The 24,013-nt window shown below is 61.8% G+C and overlaps 2 protein-coding genes across 2 annotated transcripts in view; both read right to left on the bottom strand.

Annotated features, from left to right (window-relative positions):
• The window catches only part of PTSG_01084 (uncharacterized protein), a gene marked incomplete at both ends in the record, with an annotated part of 34,112 nt that extends 13,778 nt beyond the window's left edge, over positions 1 to 20,334 (bottom strand). The window contains 7 exons of the mRNA XM_004996996.1: positions 28 to 6,178; positions 6,277 to 17,092; positions 17,321 to 17,464; positions 17,799 to 18,256; positions 18,553 to 18,844; positions 19,050 to 19,313; positions 19,602 to 20,334. Of these exons, the coding sequence (XP_004997053.1) occupies positions 28 to 6,178; positions 6,277 to 17,092; positions 17,321 to 17,464; positions 17,799 to 18,256; positions 18,553 to 18,844; positions 19,050 to 19,313; positions 19,602 to 20,334 (18,858 nt within the window). The remainder of the gene's footprint in view (positions 1 to 27; positions 6,179 to 6,276; positions 17,093 to 17,320; positions 17,465 to 17,798; positions 18,257 to 18,552; positions 18,845 to 19,049; positions 19,314 to 19,601) is intronic.
• A 1,315-nt stretch (positions 20,335 to 21,649) lies between these two features.
• The window catches only part of PTSG_01085 (cyclophilin-16), a gene marked incomplete at both ends in the record, with an annotated part of 3,318 nt that continues 954 nt past the window's right edge, over positions 21,650 to 24,013 (bottom strand). The window contains 5 exons of the mRNA XM_004996997.1: positions 21,650 to 21,881; positions 22,180 to 22,416; positions 22,672 to 22,814; positions 23,230 to 23,469; positions 23,666 to 23,866. Of these exons, the coding sequence (XP_004997054.1) occupies positions 21,650 to 21,881; positions 22,180 to 22,416; positions 22,672 to 22,814; positions 23,230 to 23,469; positions 23,666 to 23,866 (1,053 nt within the window). The remainder of the gene's footprint in view (positions 21,882 to 22,179; positions 22,417 to 22,671; positions 22,815 to 23,229; positions 23,470 to 23,665; positions 23,867 to 24,013) is intronic.

The following is a 24,013-nucleotide window of genomic DNA, read 5'->3' on the forward strand; positions in this document are numbered from 1 at the left end:
TGCCTCATCGTTCAACGACTCGCGCACCTCGCGTGACTGGTAGCCGCCATCGTTCAGGTTGATGTTGCCGCCAGAGCCAATCTCCACATCATCGGAGAAGAAGCGCAGGCGCGTGTTGGAGATGAGGTGGCCCTCGCCAAACACGGTGAAGTTGGTGGCGTTGAGCATGAAGCCTTCGTGACCAACCTCGTGCGCAAACAGCTCCAGCGTGCCATCAGCCATGATGGTCAGGTCTTCCAGCAATGCGCTGCCTGGCGTGCCCGTGGCGATGGAGCCGTTGGTGTCCACACGCACAAAGCCGTCCGTGTGCACGTATGCCTCGGTCAGCCCGTACACTTCACCGCTCACGTGCAGCTGCACACCGGTGAAGAAGGCACGCCGTGGGAACGTCATCATGCCACCCTCGTACACGCGCGTGTTGAAGGGGATGTCGGCGCTGGCATACACCACGTCAATGTCCTGGTTCGGGCCAACGTGCAGCCAACCAGTGCGGTCGCCATACGCGTTGTCGAAGGTGATGTGCTGCTGGCGCGACTGCGGATCGGGATGCAAGGCCAGCTGAGCACCGCCAAAGAGCTCCAGCTTGGTAAAGTTGTGGAACTTGGTCGTGTCGGCAGACATGAGCCACGTCTTGGCAGAGTCCAGCGACAGGTGCTTGTAGCGGTCCCCGGGTCCGCGAGCATCCGTGTAGACTTCAATAGCGCTGAGCGCAATGAGAGCATCGCGGCGCCTGAGGCGAAAGACGATCTCCGACACCTCGCGCAGCACGGGAAGCTCGACGTAGGCACCAGTCACGCACGTGTGGCGCATCTCCACGTAGTTGCTCGTGACATCCACGTTCTGCGACTCGCCGGTCAGGTGCGTCTCCACCTTGAAGTCTGTGCGGTACTGGCAGTGCGGGAACACGCGGATGTAAGACACAAACTTGGTCGCACGCAGATCCATCGTCAGCGTCGAGGTGCCACGATCCACGGCAAAGTAATCGTGGTACTCCAGCGAGTACGTGTGCGTGAAGAGGTTGGCAATGTAACGGTTGCTGTAGGTGGCGTGGGACGACGTCACCACGACACCCTGTGCCTCGTACACGGTGTTGCTGCTTGTGGCGCCACCATCCAGGTCGATCCGTGAGCCGCGGTTTGGAATGGCGTCTGTCAGCGCGTACTGCGGGTCACCGGCCTCGTCCGTGTTGTCCAGACGCAGGGTGTTCTCGCCCGTCGTGGTGTGCTCAATGTACACGGTACCAGAAGCACCGGGCTCTGCAAGGTCCGCACCATAGCCGCCGTGCACGTCGTACTTTCCGTAGTAGAACGTGTGCAGCGCCTCGGAAGAGTTGTGGTAGATGGTGATTCGGCCACCACTGCCACCACCGCCGCCGCGCGGGAGATCACCAGCGCCACCTTGCACAGAGATGTCGCCCGTGTGCCCACCGACGAACGCGCCCGTGCGGAAGAGGATGGAGCCGCCAGAACCGCCGCCAGCACCGTCGCGCACGCCGAGACGCTGCCAAATGTTGTCGGAGAGCACCGTGTAGCAGTACACGTTGTCGTTACCGCTGGACACGCAGATGTCCCTGCCATTGAAGGCGGTGCTGCGCACGCCCGAAATGTCCAGCTCCTTGAAGATGTGGTCAAACTCGCCCGTGTCAAGCTCGTACCGGTAGAGGCCGGACGAGCGCACGTCGTAGATCTTGTTCTCAACCACGTGCAAGCCGCCATACAGCGGGGCGCTGTCAAAGTCGTGACGGCCACCCTTGAGCTCGATGGGCGAGCCCAGGATCGCGCCCGTGTCGCGGGACAAGCGGTACACCTTGTTGCCGTAGTAGCACATGGCGTAGACGTAGTCAAAGTCGACTGCAACGCCACCCACCGTGCAGCCCAGGTTGGCCGACCACTGCCTGTCCGTGTTTGGGAAGGGCCCACGCTTCTCCACAACGCGGCGACTCCAACGGGCCAGGTAGTAGAAGTCGTCGCGGTCACCCGTCACCTGCATGATGTCGTCCGCACCGGCGTTGAAGGAGCCGATCCGGGTGTATTCGTCGTCATACCGGAATACGGTCGTGCCGGACCAAGATGGGTACCAGTACTCGCGCAGGGCGGGCATGTAACCGCCACCATAGCTGTATGTCTCCATGGTCTTGACGGGGTGGTCCCACAGCACGACATCTTCGTGCTCAACGACAACGCGCGTGAAGTCGATGACGTTGTAGCTGTCTGCGAGGATGTCGCCGTCAATGTGCGAGATGCCGGACACGTGGAACTCAAGACGCCCACCGCCAGCACCGCCCTGTTCACCGCCACCGCCAGAGCCATAGAGCGTGGCGTTGTAAATGTCGCCATAGGGCTCGCCGTTAGGGAGGAGCCACAGATCGTTGCCGTCACGTCCAGCTCCACGGCCACCACGACCACCGTAGCCAGCACCAGAGTGGCCACGCAGGTTGGCGAAACCGTGGCCCGGACCCTGCATGGCAGAGTAGCCGCGGCCAGAGGCGTTGACAACGCCACCGTCGTCAATGGTGAAATAGTCGAGGTAGAACTGCATGAAGGTTGTGTCGACCAGACCGCCACCCTCCACGACCAACCCAGCAGCCGTTACCTTGAAGGGCTCCGGGTGTGCAAGCGGCTGCAGAGCAGAGATCTTCGAGTCGTCCTTCACACGGACGGTGCCGTTGAAGGTGAATGACATGTCTGGTAAGCCCTGCGACGCGCCGGTCAGGTTCATGTACAGCGCAGCGCCGTGGATGAGGGTGAGGTTCTGGATGTGGTCAATGCGGCCCTCGCAGACCACAAACACGCCGTCCATGTCCGTATCGTGCGCCAGGCCATAGTATCCGCCTTCGTACACGTAGGTGCTGAATGGCGCATCAATATAGCTTCGTTGCAGGTCCATGGACTGGTTGCGGCCAAGGTGGATCACGCCAGTGCGGTCGCCAATCATGTGGCGGTAGAACAACTCCACATCCGTGTACACGGGCTCAGTGACAACAGCAAGGTGTGCGTAGCCACGAATTTGCAGTTCCTCAAAGTGGAACATGTGCTGCCCGCCAGCAAAGCGGTGCGTGCCAGACTCGGACAAGATCCACGCGCGACCACCGTCCTCAGAGAGGTCCTCGTAGTTCTCAATACGCCTCTTGAGGGGCGACTGGCCGTCGTTGTCAATGATGAGCGTGCGGTGTGTGTAGACCATGTGATAGACAAACACGGTGCCGGGGCCACCCGCTTCAAGGAGACCCGCTCCGCCGGCAGCGAACATGCGGCCCGTGTACGTGGCGTTGTTCACAAAGTACACGGCAACGCGCCCGCCGGCACCGCCGCCACCGCTCTTGTTGGGAATGATTGGGTGGAGGTACGCATCGTCCACGTGGAAGTAGCCTGCACCGCCATGCGAGGTGATGTTGCCCGTGCCCTTGAAGGTGTTGCAGTGCAGCCAGATGGAGCCGCCGCTGCCGCCGCCGCTGAACTTGACTTCGGCGTCTGCGCCAGAAGCAGAGATGACACCATCCAGCTGAATCATATTGGTGACGTTGAACCAGAGCACACCGCCTCCACGGCCGCCGTGGGCCGTGTCGTCCATCTCCCCACTACCGCCAGCAGACCCAAAGAGGCCTGGCTCGTAAAAGTCGCCGTACGGCTGTCCAACGCGCGACTGACCATAGCCCGAGCCAGCAGAGCCGCCGTGGCCCGCGCCAGAGGCGCCATTCGCGCTGGCAATGCCCGCACCGGCGTTGATGACGCCGTGCAGGGAGTAGCCGGTGCCGTGGCGCACGTGGTGGCCAAGCCCATCGGCGTTCATGTGACCGCCATCGTCGATGATGAGGTCCTGCCCGAGGAACGTCACCTTTGAACCGCGCATCTCCGCGCCGCCCTCAATGTAGGTGCCGATGGTCTCGATGGTGATGCCGAGGTCGTCGACGGGGTCTGTCTCCATGTGGAACTGGCCCTGGTCGGCGACGCGGAGGTAGTCGAACTTGAAGTGGCTGCGCGCCTGCCCCGTCGTGCGGCCGCCCTCGTTGGCCCAGAAGTCGCCAAAGCGGTGGATGGTCATGTTGCGCACGTGCGACAGGCGGCCAGACATCTGGATGAACACGCCGTGCACGTCCGTGAAGTGGCCAAGGCCCACGTGGGAGTTGTTGTACGCCCAGATGTTGAATGGGACATCAATCTCAAGCCGCTCTAGGTCCATGGTCTGGTTGCCGCCAACGTGCACGGTGCCCGTGCGGTCGCCGATCATGAAACGCGTGTAGATGTCCACGTCGCGCGTGTATGGCGGGTCCGAGAGGAAGGCCAGATGACCGTTGCCGTGCACCTGCAGCTCCTCAAAGTGGAAGCGGTAGTTGTATCCCGCAAACCGGTGCGTGCCAGAAACGGGCAGAATCCACGCCCGACCACCGTCCTCAGAGAGGTCGTTGTACGTGTACTCCTTGCCATCAGCAGCTGTCAGCTCAATGGCGTTCACGTAACGATGCAGGTAGTTCTTGCGCCAGATGGGCTCGCCGCCGCAGTTGTCAATGATCAGGGTACGGTGCTCATGCACGTGCGACCATGCAAACGCCGTCCCAGGGCCGCCAACCTCGTGGGCGCTGCGGCCACCACACGTACTGAAGTGGAAGCCTGTGGACGTGCGGTTGCGATAGAAGTACAGCGCAACGCGGCCGCCCGCGCCGCCGCCGCCAGGGTGCTCAGCGTGGCGATGACCATCGCCACCACGGGCATAAATGGCGCCGTAGCCGTGGATGTAATCGGCGTGCACCCAGACAGAGCCGCCGGCACCGCCGCCGCTCGAGTCCTTCTGGCCCTCAACGCCGTTGGCGGAGATGACGCCGTCCAAAAGCAGGTCCTCAGTGACATTAACCCAGATCAGGCCGCCGCCACGGCTGCCATGCTCGTCGTCAATGGTCTTACCCGTGCCACCAGCGCTGCCAAGCACGTAAGGCTCATACACGTCGCCGATGGCGAAACCAGTCTTGCTCTGCCCGAAACCCTTGCCGCCAGTGCCACCGTGACCGGCGCCAGACGCACCCGTGCTGGAGTCCTTGCCGCGTCCTTCGTTGACGATGCCGTGCAAGCCGACCACGTTGACGCCATCACGCACGTGATAGCCCATGCCATCGGCAGCAAGCGCGCCGCCCTGGTCAATCTGCATGCGTGGTGCAAACACGTGCACGAAGGTACCGTGCATGCGACCGCCGCCCTCAACCTTGATGAACTCGTAGCCGGTAACGTTGATGCCGGGGTCACGCACCGGGTGCGTCTCCATCTCAAACAGGCCCTTGTCCTCGACAAAGAGGTTGTAGAAGTGGAAGTTGGACGCGGGCTCGCCATCAGTGTGCCCGCCGTGGTTACAGTGGAAGCGGCCGTTGTGGTGAATGGTCATGTTGTCCACGCCGACGAGGTTGCCTGCCATCTGGATGAAGACGCCAAACACCTCCGTTGCCGGCGCCAGCACCGTGCGCGAGTCCTCGTACGCCCACAGGGAGAACGGCAGGTCGATTTCCTTGCGCTCCAGATCCATTTCCTGCGTGCCGTGCAAGTGCACGACGCCAGTGCGGTCGCCAATCATGGCGGTGAAGTACAGCGACGCGTTCTCGCCGGGCGTGAACACGACCAGATGGCCCGCGCCATACATCTGCAGCTCGTCAAAGTGGAACGAGTTGTTGCCAAGCGCAAACTCGTGGTCACCGTGGTTGGCCAGGAGCATGGTGCGGCCACCGGCCTGGCGCAGGTCGTCCTCCGTGTAGTCCCACACGCGCCCGTTGGTGTCCTCGTACTTGACGGCGGAGACGGTGCGGTGCAGGTGGTTGCGGCGGCCGAGCGGGGACTGGCCGTTGTTGTCCACAAGCAGCGTCTTGTGCTCGTAGACGAGGTGCCAGATGAACGCTGTGCCGGCTGCACCGGGCTCGTAACCAATGCCACCATACACGTGGAAGTCAAAGTCGGAGGCCGTCCTGTTGTTGACAAAGTACAGGGCAATGCGGCCACCAGAGCCGCCACCGCCCGCATAGTCCAGGTCAAGGCCACCGTTGCCGCCACGCGCTGTGATGTTGCCAAAGCCGGAGAGCGTGTGGCAGTGCAGCCAGATGGAGCCGCCACTGCCGCCACCGGAGCGGGCGTAGGGTGCGTCCTCGCCATCAGCGGAGACTTCGCCGTCAATCAGCACGTGTTCGGTGATGTTCATCCAGATGCTACCGCCGCCGTTACCACCGCGTGGCCGTTAGAAGCGCCGCCAGCACTGCCAATCACCTCGGGCTCGTACAGGTGGCCGTAGGCGAAGCCAACGTACGTCGCACCATTGCCTCGGCCGCCAGTACCGCCGTGGCCAGCGCCAGACGCACCAAAGTTACTGCCGATGCCGATACCAGGGTTGACGGGTCCGTTCACACCGTTGGTGCCGGAGCCATCGGACGTGCGGTAGCCGCGATGGGACGCCGTGACCACGCCGCCGTCCTGGATGGTGAGGTTGGCGGCAATGAAGGTGATGTGTGTGCCGTGAATGGTGCCTCCGCCCTCAACCTCCGTGGCGATGCTGGAGATGGTCATGTCTGCCTCCGTGACGGGGTCCGTGTCCATGAGCACGAGGCCAGAGTCCTCCACCAGCACGTAGTCAAAGTCGTAGTGGTTGCGGCCCGTGTGGTTGGTGCGAGAGCCATCATACATGTGCATTTCGCCGCCGTGGTGCAGCGTGAGGTTCTTGACGCGTCCGATCACGCCCTCCAGGAAGAAGGACACGCCGTGTACATCAGTCACGTTGGCCAAGCCAAGGAAGCCAGACGGATACACACGCGTGTGGAATGGGAGGTCCACGTACAGACGCTCCAGGTCTAGCTCTTGGTTTGGCCCAACATGGAATGTGCCGCTGCGGTCACCAATCATGTTCTCAAAGTACACGGAGAGCAGCTGCTCTGGCGGGTCGGTGAGCACGGCAAAGTGCGCGCCGCCCATGACCTGCAGCTCCTCAAACAGGTACCCGTTGTCCTCGGCCAGCGAGTGGTCGCGTGCGGACGGCGTGATCCAGGAGCGGCCGCCGTCGGTGGTGATGTCGGTGAAGCTTGGGATGCGCGACTTGGGTGCCGGTTGGCGGGCAATGTGGTTGTTGTCGATGATGAGCGTGCGGTGCTTGTGGTGGTCGTGATAGGCAAAGACGGTGCCCGCGCCACCAGACTGGGCGTTGGTGTGCTGCGCTTCACCGCCAAAGGCCTGGAAGCTGCCAATGAACGTTTCGTTGCGGGTGAAGTAGAGCGCAATGCGCCCACCGCTGCCGCCGCCACCGCCACTGGCACCGCCTTTGCCACCGAGCGTCTGAACCAGACCATAGCCGGTGATGTGGTACACCTGCAGCCAGATGGACCCGCCGCTGCCGCCGCCACCTCCGCCGCTGCCGTCAGCTGCGTTGGCGTGCACGACACCGTCGACTCGCAGGCGGCCGGTGACGTTGAATTTGAGGATGCCACCACCGAGGCCAGCGCCGCTCCCGCCACCAACGCAGCCCGTGTGCTCGGGCTCAAACAGGTGACCACGAGGAGAGCCGACCCGCGTCGTCACGGTTGAGGCGCCACCGGTTCCGCCGTGGCCTGCGCCAGCGCCTGACGAGCCTTCGTGGATGGCATCGCACTCCGTGCCTGTGTACGTGTCCGCGCTGAGCACGCCGCCATCACGCACGGTGACATTGCCGGCGTCCACATAGAGGCGAGGGGCATGCACGTGCCCACCCCCGCGGACATCAAGCACGTTGGCTTGCAGGGTGATCCAGGCGTCCGGGTCGTTGTCGTACTGTCGCACCTCGCCACCTGAGAGCACGGTGAGGCTGTTGAAGGAGTACACGGATGGGTTCTGGCCCTCTGTGGCACCAAACTTGCTCAACTCCAGGACGCAGCCGCGACCAACAGTGAGGTCCTCCACGCCGCCAAGGAAGCCGAGAAGCCGGATGGTGATGCCAAAGCACTCAAACTTCTTTGGAAGCTCCAGGTGACCGTAGCGGTAGGCGTACTGGTTCACACGCACTTCACCCAGCTCGGAGAACTGACCCACCATGAGCTGCTGCTCGCCAGTGTGCAACACGCCTGTGCGGTCGCCCTCGAAGCGGTCCACGTGCAGGCCGTACGGCTGCTTCATCTCCGGCATCATGGCGAGCTCGCCCTTGTTGAGGATGCGCACAATCTCAAAGTCGTACTTTGCAGCCGTGAGCGCAGGGAGCCACGTGCGCCCGCTGTCGCTGGAGATGTCGTCAAAGTCTGGCACCATGTCCAGACCGCCCTGGTCGCGGTTACCAGCGTCAACAATCAGCGTGCGGTTGACAACACCAAAGCTGGCGTCGTTCAGGTACACTGTGCCTGCGCCGCCATTGCGAGTTGCGGCATCTGATGTGCCACCGTACGCCTCAAACTTGCCCTGGAAGAGGTGGATGCGCTTGTAGTGGACGGCAATGCGACCGCCAGCACCAGCACCATACGCGCCACCGCTGCCACCGTGCACTTGAATGTGCCCAAAACCCTCAAAGTAGTTGACGTCCACGATGACGCTGCCGCCGGAGGCGAGGGAGCCGCCCGCGTTGGAGGAGATGGTGCCCTCCAACCACAGGCGATCCGACACGACAAACTCCAGAAGACCACCACCGCGGCTCGAGCTGCCGCTGCTGCCAAACGACCTCGGGTGGGTGAGGTTGCCGTACACGGGAGCTGTGGACGTGGCGCCCGTGGCACCGGAGAGGCCGCCGCGGCCGCCATGGGCAGCACCGCAGTTGGAGCAAGTCGGGGTGCCCGGTCCATTGTCTGCTGCGTTGAAGCCGCGGCCGTTGGCGCTGATGCTGCCTTCGTCATCCACCTGCACTTGAACAGCGTTGACAATGAGGTTGTGTGCGAGAACCTGGCCGCCGCCTTCCACGTGCAGCCTGCCGTAGCGCTCGCCCTCGTTCTGCGCGTCCTCCACCACTGTGAGGGTGTACACGTCTGCCTCGTCTGCGACGGCGCTCAAGAAATCAACGGTGCCCGTGTCCTGCACCGTCATGCCGACGCAGGTGAGGTCGCGAACAGAGGTAAGCTGCCACTGCCACGTTGCGCCGTGCGAGACGAGCAGGTGGGCACGGTGCATGTTGGTGAACCCCCACGTGCGAATCGTGCAGGGGATGGACAGGCTGGGGTAGGCCGGTGAGTTCTGGCAGCGCCACTCCACCGTGCGCTGGGGCAAAATCAGGTCCGCGTGTTCGTAGACCTGGGGCATGAAGGAGATGTTGTAGCGCTTCCACGGCTCGACGGAGGTGATGTCCAGCGTCTGGTTGGGCAGGATGTGCAGGTAGCCCGTGCGGTCGCCAACCACCTCCGTGGCGGTGATGCGCGCGTGCGAGTTGTCGTCTGTTGGGTGCTGGAACACGAGATGAGCCGCACCATACACCTCCACGTACTCAAACTCAAAGTTGAATGTCTCCGTCTCTGGGAGCAGGAACGCCGCAGCGCCTGCCTGCCGCACAGATGCGTGGTCTGCATCCGTCTGCATGCGCGACGAGCGACCGCGGTTGTCGGCGCGGAGGTTGCGGAAGTTGTTGGGCCCAACCAGGTACGCCAGGCCCGAACCGCCGTTTTCCCAGCCCGTGCCACCCTGGACGTCTGTCTGGTCGCTGTACCACTTGCCGCTGGCATAGTGGGCGATGATGAAGCCACCGCTGCCACCACCGCCGTTGCCGGCGCCGTTGCCACCGATGACTTGCATGCGACCCGAACCCGTGAGCGAGGTGGTGAGGAGGTAGATGTTGCCGCCCGCACCGCCGCCACCGCTGCCACCAGCGCTGTCTGCGTTGGCGCGAACAGTACCGGTGATGTGCGTGCCCGAGGGCCCGTACACGTGCGCCTGAATGTAGCCGCCACCGCGCGCACCGCTGCCTGACAGACCACCGCCAGAGCCCCAGACGGATGGCATCTGGTTCTCCACGGGCGGGGTGCTGGCGGCGTATCGGTAGTAGATGGTGCCCACGGGAGCTGCTGCGGTCGTGTATGGGGTGCGGCCACCGCGGCCGGCGTTGCTACCGCCAGTTCCGGCACCGCTCGCTGCAATGCCCGCAGCAGGGCCGTAGGTTGCAAAGTGACCCTGGCCGTCCACCGTTACCATGCCGGAAACGACAAACTCGCCAAGCCACAGGGAGAGGGAGCCTGCCTTGAGCACACCGGCGACGTTGAGGAGAGTGGAGTTGACATACGAGTGGCCGGTGCCGGACGCGCCATCGGACGTGATGGACGGGTTGTCAAACGCCAGGTCCATCTCGCCCCCGCTCTCCACGACGATCCAATCCGCGGTCCACTCTGACGCGCGGCCGAGCGGCTCCAGTGCGTGGACGCGGCCGTTGTTGGCGATGCGACACGTGTTGATGTCGTACAGGCGACTCGGGAGAAACTCGAAGTAGCCAGACACGTACATGTGGGTCCACCACGGCTGGACGGGGTTGGCCACGGCCATCTTACCGGCGCGGTACGTGCCTTTGACGTAGAAGTCGTTGATGGCCATGGACGACTCGCCCGTGAAGGTTGCGCCGGCTTGGCGGGTGACCTGGTCCAGGTTCAAGGTGCTGCCGACGTCAACGGTGAGGCCGATCATGACCCCCGCGTTTTGGCTGCGCATGTTGACGTGGCGCCACGCCTCGACGGTGCCGGTGATGTTCCATTGGTCAACACGGGCGAGGTGCTCAAACGCGTCAAAGGTGAGCTTGGACCTGCGATGCACGCCAGAGCTTGAGCCCGACGTCCACGGCAGCGGGAGCAGCTCCACCAGGTTGGCGCGAAGCTCAAACAGGCCCGCGTTGAAGGTACCGTCCTTGATGCGGATGTACACATTGTCGACGGTCGTGCCAATGCGGGACGGCTCATACGCGTACCACGCGCGCGGCGACGCGGCGTGGCCGTCCTCGTCCAAAGTAAGGGTGCCAGTCACCTCCAGGAACTCTGTGGCGTTGAGGTTGATGGGCCGACGCGCCTTCATGAGGCCGCTGACCATCAGGTTGCTGTACATGTGTTTCTGCCCAGGGAACGCTGGGTCCAGCGTGTACGTGCCGGAGATGGTTGCGGCGGGCACTGTCTCGTACACGATGGAGACCTGACCAGCGGAGAAGGTACCGGCCACGGTGAGCGTTTCAACGCAGTAGGATGAGCCCTCTGCGTCCGACCAGTCGTGACTTGGTGTGTCGTGCCCAAGGTCATCGAAGATGAGAAAGCTGTTGGGATGAATGGTGATGCTTTGGACGCGGCCCATGTCATGCTGGCTGCGCAAGTTGACGGTGCGCAACACCTCCACCCGCCCGTCAATGTTCACCACGTCCGCGCGCCAGTACTTGTTGGCTGCGTCAAACGTGACGTAGCCGCCGTCAACCTTGAACAGCTGCGAGCGGAAGCGCATGTACCCGGCCTTGAGCGTGCCGCTGACGATGATCTGCACGTTGTCCAGGACGTGGCCAATGCGAGACGGGGTGTACGCGTCCCAGGCGCCCGGCGAGAGCGCGTGGCCGTCGAGGTCAATGGTCATGTCTCCAGAGACGCTCAGCTGCGCCGTGGTGTTGAAGCAGGCCGGGCGACGCACGCGCACGGTGCCGTCGACGTTAATCACGGCAAACAGCGCGTCCGCACCGGGATAGGGGGGATCGAACGTGAACAGGCCGGCGGCGTACCGGAGAGGGTTGACGCTCGTCTGCGTCTTGCCAACGGTGAGCGTGTCCGTGCCTGGAAGCAGCGTCTCCAGGCGGCCGGCGTTTAGCGTGCCGTGCACGGTGATGGCGTCAAAGTGCAACAGGGAGGAGGAGACCCCCGTCCATGCGTGATCCTGCGTGGCATGGCCGAGATCATCCAGGGTCATGGTACCACCATAGTGCACACTGAGGTACGTGGCACGGGTGCTGCGATCTTGGTTGCGGATGCGGACCTGGCGGCGCACCGTCACCGTCCCGTACACGTCCATTTCGTCCACGTATGCCTTGAAGTCGTGCGCGTCAAAGGTGAGGGTACCACGAACGGTGAGCTTTGCTGCGCGCAGCGAGAGGTACCCGGCATTGACGGTGGCGCCGTTGGCAATGGTGATGCTGATGCCCTCGACGGAGCGGCCGATGACAGACTCGTCGTACTGGTCCCACGTGCCCGGGTTGTTGTGCCCGTCAGCGTCCAGCTTGAGGGTGCCGGTCACGTCGAGGGACGTGAGCGTCTGCAGGTCCACGGAGCGACGCACGGTCAGCGTGCCGGAGACGGTGACGGAGGCGAACAAGGCCACGGCGCCCGGCTGCGGTGGATCGAAGTCCATGCTGCCGGAGACAACGAGGGTGGACGCGCCAGGCATGATTGTCTCCAGCCTGCCCGCTTGCAGGACACCGCCAATTTCAATGGACTCCGCATGCAGGAGCGAAGATGCGGTGCCGCTCCAATCGTGGTTGGGCGTGTTGTAGCCCAAGACATCGAGGATGGCCTGACCGCCCGAGAAGACCTTGAACGACGTCATGCGCGTGACGCGGTCCACGTTGCGGAAACGCGCCTGGCGAAGCACGTTCAGGTGGCCCCTAACCACAACACTGTTGACAAACGCATCGTGGGCATACGCGGCATCCATGGTCACAAGACCGGAGGACGTGATGCTCAGCGAGTCAGCGCGGAGCACAACGTACCCCGCCTTGAATGTGCCCGAGACTGTGATCGCGAGGTCGTTCACAAGCGCGCCAAGCGCCGATGGAGGGTTGGCCTGCCAGGCGGGGGCAGTGCCCGCAGTGTGGCTGTCGTCGTCAAGCACCAACGTGCCGCTTACCGTCAGCGTGTCTGTGGTGGTGAGGTTGACTGGGCGACGCGCCTTCAGGCTGCCAGACACGTCCATGCTGGCAAACTTGGTGATGGCGCCGGGCTGTGGCGGGTCAAAGGTCATGCTTCCAGTGACGGTGAGCGTGTCTGTGCCGCTGCCGACGGTTTCGAGTCGACCCGCAGCGAAACTGCCCTGCACGGTGATGGTGGCCGCGTGCACCAGGGAGGTTGCAGCACCGCTCCACACGTGGCCCGCGGTGCCGTGGCCGAGCACATCAAACGTGACGTCGCCGGAAGGGGTGACGAGGAACGATGCCATGCGGCTGGTGCCATCCCTGGCATGCAAGCGCACCTGTGTCCGCGCGTCCAGCGAGCCGCGCACAGTCACCGTGGTGATGTGAGCCTCGTTCGAGACGGCCTCCATGGTCATGGCACCGCTCTGCTCAACGGTGAGCTCGTTCCCCGCCAGCGCAACCAAGCCGGCCCGCAGCGTGCCCGAGACGGAGAGCGTGTTTACGTCGAGGAAGGAGCCTGTGGGAGAGGACCAGGTGCCGCTGGTGTGGCCGCTGTCATCCAAAGTGAGGACGCCACCCGCAGCAACGGTGACGGCTGTCAAGGGTGACAAGCTGTCCTTTGCGCGCAGGTCCACCTGGTTGTCGATGGTGAGTGTCCCGCTCACCGTGATCTGGTCCACTTCCACCCTTGCGGCCTTGGCCAGCACCGTCATCGTGCCAGACACGGAGATGGACGTGCCCACAAACTCGAGGCGACCGGCGTTGAAGGTACCGGAGACGGAGAGCGCGCCAATGTACAGGGACGAGCCCGCCTGGGCGCCCGCAACAGTGTTGTCGTGGGACACCTTGTCAAGCACAAACAGGCCATTGTTGCCCACAGTGACGGTCGTCAGGTATGACCTGCCATCGTATGCACGTATGTCTGCCTGGTTGTCCACAAGGAGCTTGCCGTTGACGGTGATCTTGGTTGCAGCAATGGCAGCGCCCTTTGCTTCCATCGTCAGGGACGCGCCGCCGCCGCCAATGAACAGCTCTGCGGTGGACAGGCCGAGCAAGCCCGCGTCGAAGATGCCGTACACCGTCAGCTTGGCCGTGGGCATGAGCGAGCCGGGGGTACCTGTCCAGTTGCCGCTCGCCGCACGCGTGGCCTCGTCAAAGAGCAGCTTGCCCGTGCCTGCGATGGTGACGTCCGTCAGGTCTGACGAGCCGTCCTTGGCGTTGAGCTGGACCTGGTTCAGGACGGTGAGGGTGCCGGCAACGGAGAGCGAGTCCGTCAACAGGCGAATGTCCTTGGCCTCCATATGCATGGTGGCAGTCGGGTCCACGGAGACGCTGCCAGCCTCAAGCGCCATCAAGCCGGCGTTGAACGTGCCCGTGACACTCAGCGCTCCGCTGATGGGCAGCGAGGAGCCAGCTGTGGAAGACCACGACGTGCTGGATGCGGCATACACGGCCGCGTCCAGGGTCAGCGTGCCGCTAACGGAGACGGAGCTGAGGTCCGAGGAGCCGTCCTTCGCATTAAAGGCCGCCTGGTTGAGGATGGTGATGGTGCCGGCGACGGAGAGGGAGTTCACCAGCACGCGGTTGTCCTTTGCCTCCATGTGTAGCTGGCCGTTGCTGTTGACCTTGAGGGCACCGGCCGACACGGAGATAAGCCCAGCGTTGAAAACACCAACCACCTTCAGGTCGCCGCTCACGGGCAGCGAGGAACCCGTGGTGGAGGACCACGACGTGCTGGACGCATCGTACACGGCCTTGTCCAGCGTCAGCTTCGCGCCGGCGCTCACCGTGACGGAGGTGAGATCGGACGAGCCATCCTTGGCTGTGAAAGCAGCCTGGTTCAGGACGTACATGGCGCCATCCACCGCAAGTGAGTTGGCGCGCATCTGCATGTTCTTCGCCTCCATGTGCAGAGTGGCGCCCGCATGGACGGTCACAGGCCCCGCAGAAATGGCAATCAGGCCCGCGTTGAACTCGCCCCGCACTGTCAGCTCACCGCTCACGGGCAGCGAGGAACCCGTGGTGGAGGACCACGACGTGCTGGACGCATCGTACACGGCCTTGTCCAGCGTCAGCTTCGCGCTGTCACCAACCGTGACGGAGGTGAGGTCGGACGAGCCATCCTTGGCTGTGAAAGCAGCCTGGTTCAGGACGTACATGGCACCGTTCACGACGAGCGAGCCAGTACGCACCTGGCTGCCCTTTGCCTCCATGTGCAGGGTGGCGCCCGCGCTGACGGTGAGCAGGTCTGTCGAAATGTCGATCAGGCCCGCCTTGAAGTCGCCAGAGACCGCGAGTGCGCCGCTGACGGCAAGCAGGGAGCCGGTCGAGGAAGACCACGTCGTGCTGCCCGCGTCGTAGACGGCCTTGTCCAGGATGAACATGGCGTTGGCGCCCACGGTGACGGAGGACATGTCGGACGTGCCGTCGCTGGCTCGCATGGCAGCCTGGTTGCTGACGAACAAGTTGCCGAGCACAGAGAGCTGCGAGGCGAGGAGCTGGTTGTCCTTTGCCGTCATGGACAGCGTGGCGCCCGCCGCCACGGAGAGCGAGTCGGTCACCAGAGCAAGCAGGCGAGCAGTCAGTGTGCCCGTGACGGTGACGGCGGCCGCATGCACAGACGAACCGTCTGCGTTGCCTTCGTCGTCGTCGTCGAGCGAGAGCGTTGCACCGCTGCTCACCATGAGCTGTGTCAGTGGGCCAGTGCCCGTCTGGGCGCGCATGCTCACGCGGTTCTCCACCGTCAGCTGCCCGTTGACAGTCAGCGTGTCGACGTGCAGCTGCTGCTGGTGCGCACGCATGGTGAGCACGGCGCCAGCGGCAACGGTGACGGAGGCGGCGCGAATTGCAATCTGGCCCGCGTTGAAGGTGCCGCTGACGGAGACGGTGGCGTCCTCAACGGTGGCGCCGATGCCAGAACTGGCCTGCGTGTTCCACGTCCCCGTGGTGTGGCCCACCTTGTCGAGGATGAGCGTGCCGGACACGTCGAGGGAGGTGAGGCCGCTGAAGCTGACAGGGTAGTTGATGTTGCAGGTGCCAGACACAGTCACGGCCTGCGCGGGCAGGGTGTCACCGGGCGTGGCAAGCTGGAGATCCATGGCGCCGCTGATGGTGAGCGCCTGCATGGAGGGCATGGTGAAGTGGATTATGCCGGGGAACATGGAGCACCCTGACGCGACCGTCCACGTGTTGACGGCAATGTCGGACGTGGAGGTGTAGCTGCCGGCGACGTAGCCGCGGTAGTCAAAGTACACCACAGACGAGGACGCGACGCTCAGCAGCGAGGCCAGTGCAGAAGCAGGCCCCGTCCACTGCACCCTGCGGTAGAAGAGGGCCTGGGATGAAGAGGTGGCTTGGAACGTGTCAATCGATGTCCCGCCCGACACGTCGGCGTGGAGGGTGGACGCAGTGAGCTCCACGGCAGGGCTGACGAGCGTGGAGATGGCGCCAAAACGCAGGGTGGACGAGGAGGTGGCCGTGATGGATGCCACGTCCACGGACCCCGATGCCGCTGCCCATGAAGGCACGCTCACCACGACGCTGAAGACGACGGAGGGGAACGCCGCGTCTGTGTAGTTGAATGTGCCTGGGGTGTCAAAGGTGTGGCGCAGGACGTTGCTTCGCGTCAGACCGGCGGAAAAACTGCCGTCTGCCGCGGCAATGCTGTGCTGTTCATTCTGCCACACCCATTGCACCGTGTCACCGGGGTGGATGTTGAGCTGCTGCCAGCCAGCGCCTGTGCTGAGCACGGCACTGTGGGTCACGGTAGCGGTGTCCTGCGCTTCAAACAGCAGCTTGGACGACGTGGCACTCACGGCAGAGGCGGACAGGAGCACGGGGCCATCGAGCAGGAAGGACGACGACGACAGCTGCAGGTCGCCGGCGCCGGTGCAGCTCACAGACCAGGCCGAGGCCGGGTTACCGCGGCGCACGACGAATGACGCGTCGGTCAGTGTCAGTCCTTTGGTGCTGATGCCCGTTGTTGGCGAGGAGGCGGCCAGTGTGACAGCAGTGCCAGCGCCCGTGAAGCTGAGCGCTGGCGACTGCGGCGTTTCCAAGGCACCGTCAATGGCGAGCACGCCCACCACATCAGCGCTCTGGCTGGATGAGAGTGTGAGCGTTGCGCCTGTGGCAACGGCGCTGCGGGCATGGATGTTTCCGGACACGGTCACGTGCTGCGTTTCCATGACGTGGAAGAAGCCAGAGGAGCCTGTGATATCGTCAAAGGCGACAGAGGCCGCTGCGCCCTGGAACACGACCACAGCACCGGAGCGGATGTTCAACGTGGACACCTCGCCATTCCACAGCGTCGGGTTGTACAGAAACGCAGTGTCTGCCAGTCATTATTATGATTGACGGATTGCCAGTGGTGGTGGTGGTGATTGCCAGTGGTGGTGAGGAAGACAACCGTGTAACCAAGCGTGGGGGCAAAGAAACAGAGGCAGAGCGGGATACATGAAGCGTCTTCACATCATCGTCTTCACACTATTCTTCACACTATCCTTCCACGAACGTTCACATTCGCCCGCTCGCGCACACGCTCAAACGCAGAGAGCCACACCTTCGTAGGAGCTGAGCCAGGCAGTGTAGTCTGTGCTGGGCGTGAAGTCCGTTGGCCGGAAGCGATGGCCAGCATCGACGGCCAGGACTTGCTGCTGCTTCAAATGGATGATTCCCGCACCACCGCTGCGAGAGCGTTGTGTTGCTGTACATGCGCACGTACGAGTGATGAAGGGATGGAGGTGGGTAGGAGTGAGCAGACGGGCACGTACAATCCAACGGGTGTAAAACAAGCAAGCAGAGGGGAGGTAAGTCAACGCAAACACAGCCAAGGCAAGTGGCATCAAGGAAGGTGACAGTGGAGTCAAGGAAGGTGGCATCGAGACAAGTGTAACAGTCCATGCAGTCCGTGTGTTGAAACGTCAAGTTGCCGCACACGCTCACACCTACTCAAAAGCCGCAGCACCTATCACTCACTCACTCACACGCGCGCACGCGCACACACACACACACGCACGCACGTGCATGGAAATGCTTACGCTCTGTGACGGTGATGGTGAAGCTGCAGTACGTGGCAGAAACTGCATCAACAAAGTAGACCACATTGGAGCCGATATGAAACTTGGAGTTGGGAGCAATGGAGGACTGCACGCCGACGGGAACGGAAAAGTCCACAACCGCATCCAAGCGATCTACGTCCGCTTCGACCGTCATGTCGCTCGGGCAGGAGGCAAGGCCTTGAGTCAGCTGCGTCGCCACCACCATGACCGTCATGGTGCACGTGTCAACATCGAGCGACCCGTCCTTAGCGTTGAAGGTGACGGTGTGCGTGCCAGAGGAGAACGTGGCTGGAGAGGATGTCTGTGCTTGCACCTTTGTTTGCGGCCAGACCGCATCAGCTGTCTGGGCCACAGCGCCTGAGCTGTCTGTTGCCACGGGCGCCTCAAACGCAATTGTAGCGCTTGGCGAACCATGATGCAGCTGGTTCTCTGGGCACCTGCCCACACAACACGCGGCGTGCGGCGACAAGGAAGCAAGGATGAGGTGAAACGAGAAATGAGCTCATTTTGAGGTGGTGATGAGGCATGGATAGGGAAACATGAACAGGAATACGAGTCGAGAGGCAAACATGCATGCTTGTGTGCATGCATGCACCCGCAAGCACACAACGTGCACACCCATGCATGTACATGCACGAGTGCACGCAGACAAGCGCACCCGCCCGCACGCACAGACAAGCGCACACGCGTACGCAGACACGTGGGTACAAAGAGGGGGGGGGGGGAGGCGTACCCGTTGCGAAAAAGAGCTGTTGGGCGAACTGGAAGGTGCTTTGCAGACGAGGAAACCTCCGTCGGGTAGCCAAGGACATCCATGCGAAGGCCGACATTGTAGCCACCAAGCGGGTACACGCGGACACAGCGGGCGAACACGGGCTTGAAGCGGTTTACAACACGCGTGTCCGGGTCGGAGTCGCCCCGGAACGTGATGTCGACGCCGTCCTCCGCATAGGTGGTGAACTGCGAGCAGTCGGTCGAGTACTTGACCTGGAACTGCCGCGTCACGTAGTTGTTTTGCGTGTTGCCTGCAGTATGAAGCCAAGAAGGACAAACAAGGGCACGTGAGCTGGGCGTGCACAACGGTGTCCGCGCAGCTTGAGCTTGTGGATCTCACGGTGTGTGCAAGTGTTTGCATGTGTCAGAATACATGCACCAGGACAGTGTGTGCGCGTGTGTGCAAAGTGTGCGCGCACAAACCATGCAAAAGAGAGTGGCGGTCACTGTACGTACCTTGGGTGACGACGCCAGATACAAGGTACGTGCCCTGCAGGTTGACTTGCACATAGGGGTTGCTGTCGCCCGAGTTTGGCGTCCAACCACCGGCGTAACGGAAGCTGTCGATGACTTCGTACGTGGCGTCGAGGAAGGCGCGGGAAGCAGCGTAGTAGTAGCTCTGCAAGCGATTGTACTTGTCGTAGTAGTTGCTTGCCTTGCGCTGTGTTGAGGCGGTGTACGTGCCGATGTTATGTTCCTCGTTGAAGAGCTCATCCGGCGCTATTTGCAACACCACAACAGAAGCGTGCAATAAGTGAGGAAATTCAAGTGAGCTTGCACGTGAGATGTGGTCACGGGCAAGGCAAGAAGGCAATAGAGGATGCGTGTGTGTGTGTGTGTGTGTGTGTGTGTGTGTGTGTGTGTGTGTGTGTGTGTGCGGCTTATTGTCGTTGTTGTGCGTGAACGTGTGGTGCACAGTGCACTAAAGCATCAGCGCCCTGCTCACATGATGACACAAAAAGACTTGAGACAAGTACGCAAGCTGGTTTTGTTGACAGGGAGACGCACCTCCAAGACCGCCAAAGGTCTGAATGAACGCCGTGTTGAATGAGACGGAGGCCGCATCCACGTACACTTCACCACCAGCACCGGCGCCACCCTTTGCAGAGGCAATGCCGCCGTTGGCCTGCACGGAGGCCGATGTACTTGAGCCTTGCAGGGTGTCGCAGGCGAGGCGGATGCTACCACCGGAGCCCGAACCTGCACCGTCGGTGGAGGCCTGCTGGCCGTTGGCTCGCACGTGGCCATCGAGGGTGAAGGTTCCCATGACCTGGAGATCCACCACGCCGCCGCCCAGGCCTGCGCCGAGGCCATTGGCGTCCTCGCCACCAGCAACACCGCCCTTGAGTTGGATGGTGTCCTGCGGAGCGATGGGTGCCTGGAGCGTGCTGGAGTGGCCGCCGCTGGACCAGAACGAGCCACCGGGCGCCGCCTGCCCTTGTGAGGCGGAAGTCGCCGCGGTTGTGCAGAACCGTGGGAGCGGCTCTGCCTCAATGGTGGCGTACTCTGACAGGGTGAGGTCACCGTTGACGGTGGCTCGCGGGTACGTGCAGCCGTTGGGGCGCATGGTCACGACAACGTCGTCTGCGATCGTGACGCTGCGTGGGAAAGTGTGATCTGCGCTGATGTCGCAGGACGTGGCTATGCGATCCAGTTGGCCGTTGACTGTCTGAAGAGTGCAAGTGGACGCCGCGCTGGTGGCCGAGCACGAGCTGAGAACAACGAGCAGGACCGCAACCATCGCTGCGCGCAGCGTGCGCCATGTGCGGCGCGAGCCAACCACGGCAGTCGCAGCGTCCTTGTGCGGTGACTGCTGTCGCTGTTGGCGTGGTCGTGTATTTGACTTGCTGCACGGCCTGGACAGTGGTGGCCGTGGGTTGTTGTGTCTGGAAGGCCACACAGCAGGGGCGGACGATCCTCGGCTCTCAGGGCGAGGATGGCCGTGCCCGTGTGTGGGTGTGGGCAGCGTGTCCCCGCCACCATCGGGCAGGGTTCGCAGCATCATTGTGCCGACGCTCTGCTGCGCCGGGCTTGCTTTCTGCTGCGTACCTTCTCGTGTCCTGCGGATGGTCAATCGCAGGCTGCACACTAACAGAAGTGGGGAGGGGGGAGATGCACAGGGGGGAGGGGGAGGAAGGCGTCAGGCACGTTGCTGTTGAAGAACACGAGTCAAGTCCACAGTGGGTGAAGACGTGCAGTGCACTCGTGCAAAAGTGACAGGAGGGGAGACGAGAACAAACGGGAAGGGTGTGGGAAAAGGAATGGGTCGCTGACACAGCAGCTACAATACAAGCGAGTGGATGTGGGTGGGAAGGGGGGAGAGAGTGTGTGTGTGCCTTCTTTCTTCCGAGCAACTCAACACACGCACACACGCGCAAAGCCAAGGGCAAAGAGCGAGTAAGCGTGAGCGGGAAACAGAGTTTGGAATGAGAGATGGCGGAGATGGAGCCAATGTGAAGAGCAGAAAAAAAAAGTCAACACCCCACAACAAAAACCACGCAAACACCCACGCACAGAACACAGCGGAGGCGATGGCGCTGCTTGTGTTTCGTGCGGCTTCCTTTGCCTGCAGGCACACAAACAGCAAAGCAAAGAGCAAAGCAAAGAGCGTTCGCCGCCACCGCAAGAAAAAAAATTCTGTCCTGGGAGCTGTCGATAATTTGTGAATATCTTTTATGTAGAAAATTGCACATGGGTCCGCCATCCCCAAACAACGCAAGTTGCACATGTCGAGGTGGGCGAGGGAGGTGTGTATGTGTGTGTGTGTGTGTGTGTGTGTGTGTGTGTGTGTGTCTGCGTGTGTGTGTATGTGTGTATGTATGTCTGCTGTAGCTCTGTGTGTGTGTGTGTGTGTGTGTGTATCTGCTGTAGCTCTGTGTGTCTGTCTGCTGTAGCTCTGTGTGTGTATCACCATGTGTGTGTGTGACGATCGGGTTGCTTGCTTCTCTCAAGCTCCTTCACGTCATGCACAACAACCACAAACTCCACACGCTGCGCACGCTGCGCACACACGGACTCCCCCCCCCTTCTCTCTCTCTTCTGTCTCTCAATCCATCTCATCTGCGATGGTGTCTGTGACTGCTGCTGCTGCTGCTGGCGCTGCTTGGGCCCCTGCCGCGGTCCCGGTCCCGGTCCCGGTCCCGGCTGCGGTGGTGCGTGCTGCTGTCCTTGCGCCGGCGGATGTTGAGCGGGTTGCGGGGGTCGTAGATATCAAGGCTGTTGGGATCCAGCTCAGGGTCGATGCCCTTTGGTGCAGTCTCAACCTCGTTGGTCAGCTTGTGTTGCATCCTGCACACGTGTGCGTGTGTGTGTGCGTGTGTGTGTGTGTGCATGTTTGTGTACGTGTGTGTGAGTGTGTGTGTGCATGTTTGTGTACGTGTGTGTACGTGCGTGCGTGTATGTGTGTGTGTGTGTGTGTACGTGTGTTTGTTCACGTTTGTGTGAGTGGCACAAGATATTGGGTGACAAAGAAGAAACGCTCAAACACGTGGAACGCGCGCCAAAGGACATCGTGCGCCCACGACATCAAAACCACGCCCCCCCCCCCCCCAAAAAAATGTCACCTCTCCTCACCGCCATTACCCACCATGTTGTGTCGGCGACCTCGTCCGAAAGATCGTCCACACCTGGTGGTGCTGTCACTGCTTCTGTATCGCTTACAGCTGGCGCCAATGCACTCCCGCTCCCACTCCCGCTCCCACCGCCACTGCTGCTGCTCGCGCTTCCGCTGCCCGCACGGCTGAGCTTGTTGCGGAACTTGGCCAGCAGCGCAAGCGTCTCGCTCTCCCGATCTCCGCGCTTCTTCGCACGCCGTGACTTGCCCCTGCAGTCATGTGTGCGTGTGCGCGTGTGAACGCACTGGCGAGAACACAACAGCAACTACTACTACTACGACTACTACTACTTTGTGCAAGCATCAAAACTGGTTTGGCCGTGAACAGAGCCCCCCCTTTCGACCAACACACACACACACACACACACACACACACACACACACACACACACACACACACACACACACACACACACACACACACACACACACACACACGCACGCACACGCACACGCACAACGTACTCCTTCAACAGCTGAGCGCGCTCCTGCGAGAGGAATGCGCTGGCCTCAGACATGGGCTTGGCATCCTTTCCCTCGCCAGCGCCCCCATCACCATCGTGGCCGCTCTTGGCCTTCTTCAGCTCCCGCTTCAGCTCATCAGCCTCCTGCAAAGGAGGGTTGTGGTGATGGGAGGGGTGGCAGCGTTGGTGGTCAGGCAGAGCGGTAATGGGGAGGCGGGTAACACGTGAGGAGGACGAGATGGGGGAAGGGAGGGGGCTTCAGCAGAGCAAGCGCAATGAATTCGCCAGAAGTGGCACCACACTATGTCACGTCAAATATAGGCACACAACCACAGCCAACAAATAAACACCACACAACACAACACAACTCAACACAACTCAATACAACAACTCAGCACAACTCAACAGAACAGAACACAACACAACACAATACAACTCAACACAACAACTCAACACAACACAACACAACTCAATAACCACAACACCACACAACACAACTCAACACAACAACTCAACACAACACAACACAGTACACGACCACGCGATTGCACTCACGCACCCGCTTGATGGTTTGCAGTCGTTCCTCTGCCTCACGTGCGGCCTTGACATGTTCCGGCTCACGTGGCTTTGCATCATCGGCACCACTGCGCCGCGTGCCTTTGCTCACGCGCGCCCTGGCCTCCTTCTTCACATCGTCTGCGTCTGCTTCCAGGATGGAGCGTGTCGCTGCCTCAGAGTCGCGTGCGGACGCAAGACGCTCATCCTGCAGCACGTCGTGGCTGCTCTTCAACTTGCCCAGCTGTCAGTGGAAGTGGAAAGCAGGAATCAGTGCACAGCAGCAGGAAGAGTGAAGTGTAAATCAAAGGATAACGACCCCACAACGATAAATTCCTGCTTGCATGCCAAGCCAAGACACACACACGCGCGCGCGTGCGCAGGCGTTGCAACCATGTGCGCACACAGTCATGTGCACTCGCACGCACACACGCACGTACCTTCTTGGTGGACTCATGTATAACTTGTTCATCCTCTTCGGCCTCTTCACCAAACGACATGAGCTTGAAGTCTTTCACCGCCTTGACACGTGCTTTCCTACGCCGCCTTCGCTTCGCCTCGCTCTCCTCATCCTGCTGCGGCACGCGCGGCGCCAGCTTCCGTGGTACAATGTCGTCAAACGGATTGCTCAGCACCTCCGTCTGCAAGCATGAGCGCATGTGAGTGTGTGTGCGTGTGTGTGTGTGCGTGAGTGTGTGTGTGTGTGAGTGTGTGTGTGTGTATGTGTGTGTATGTGTGTGTGTGCGCGCGATTCAAGGTGCGTCTACAAACGTGGCAACAAGTTAAGC

The sequence above is a fragment of the Salpingoeca rosetta genome, assembly GCF_000188695.1.
Source record: "Salpingoeca rosetta unplaced genomic scaffold supercont1.4, whole genome shotgun sequence".
Lineage (NCBI taxonomy): Eukaryota > Choanoflagellata > Craspedida > Salpingoecidae > Salpingoeca > Salpingoeca rosetta.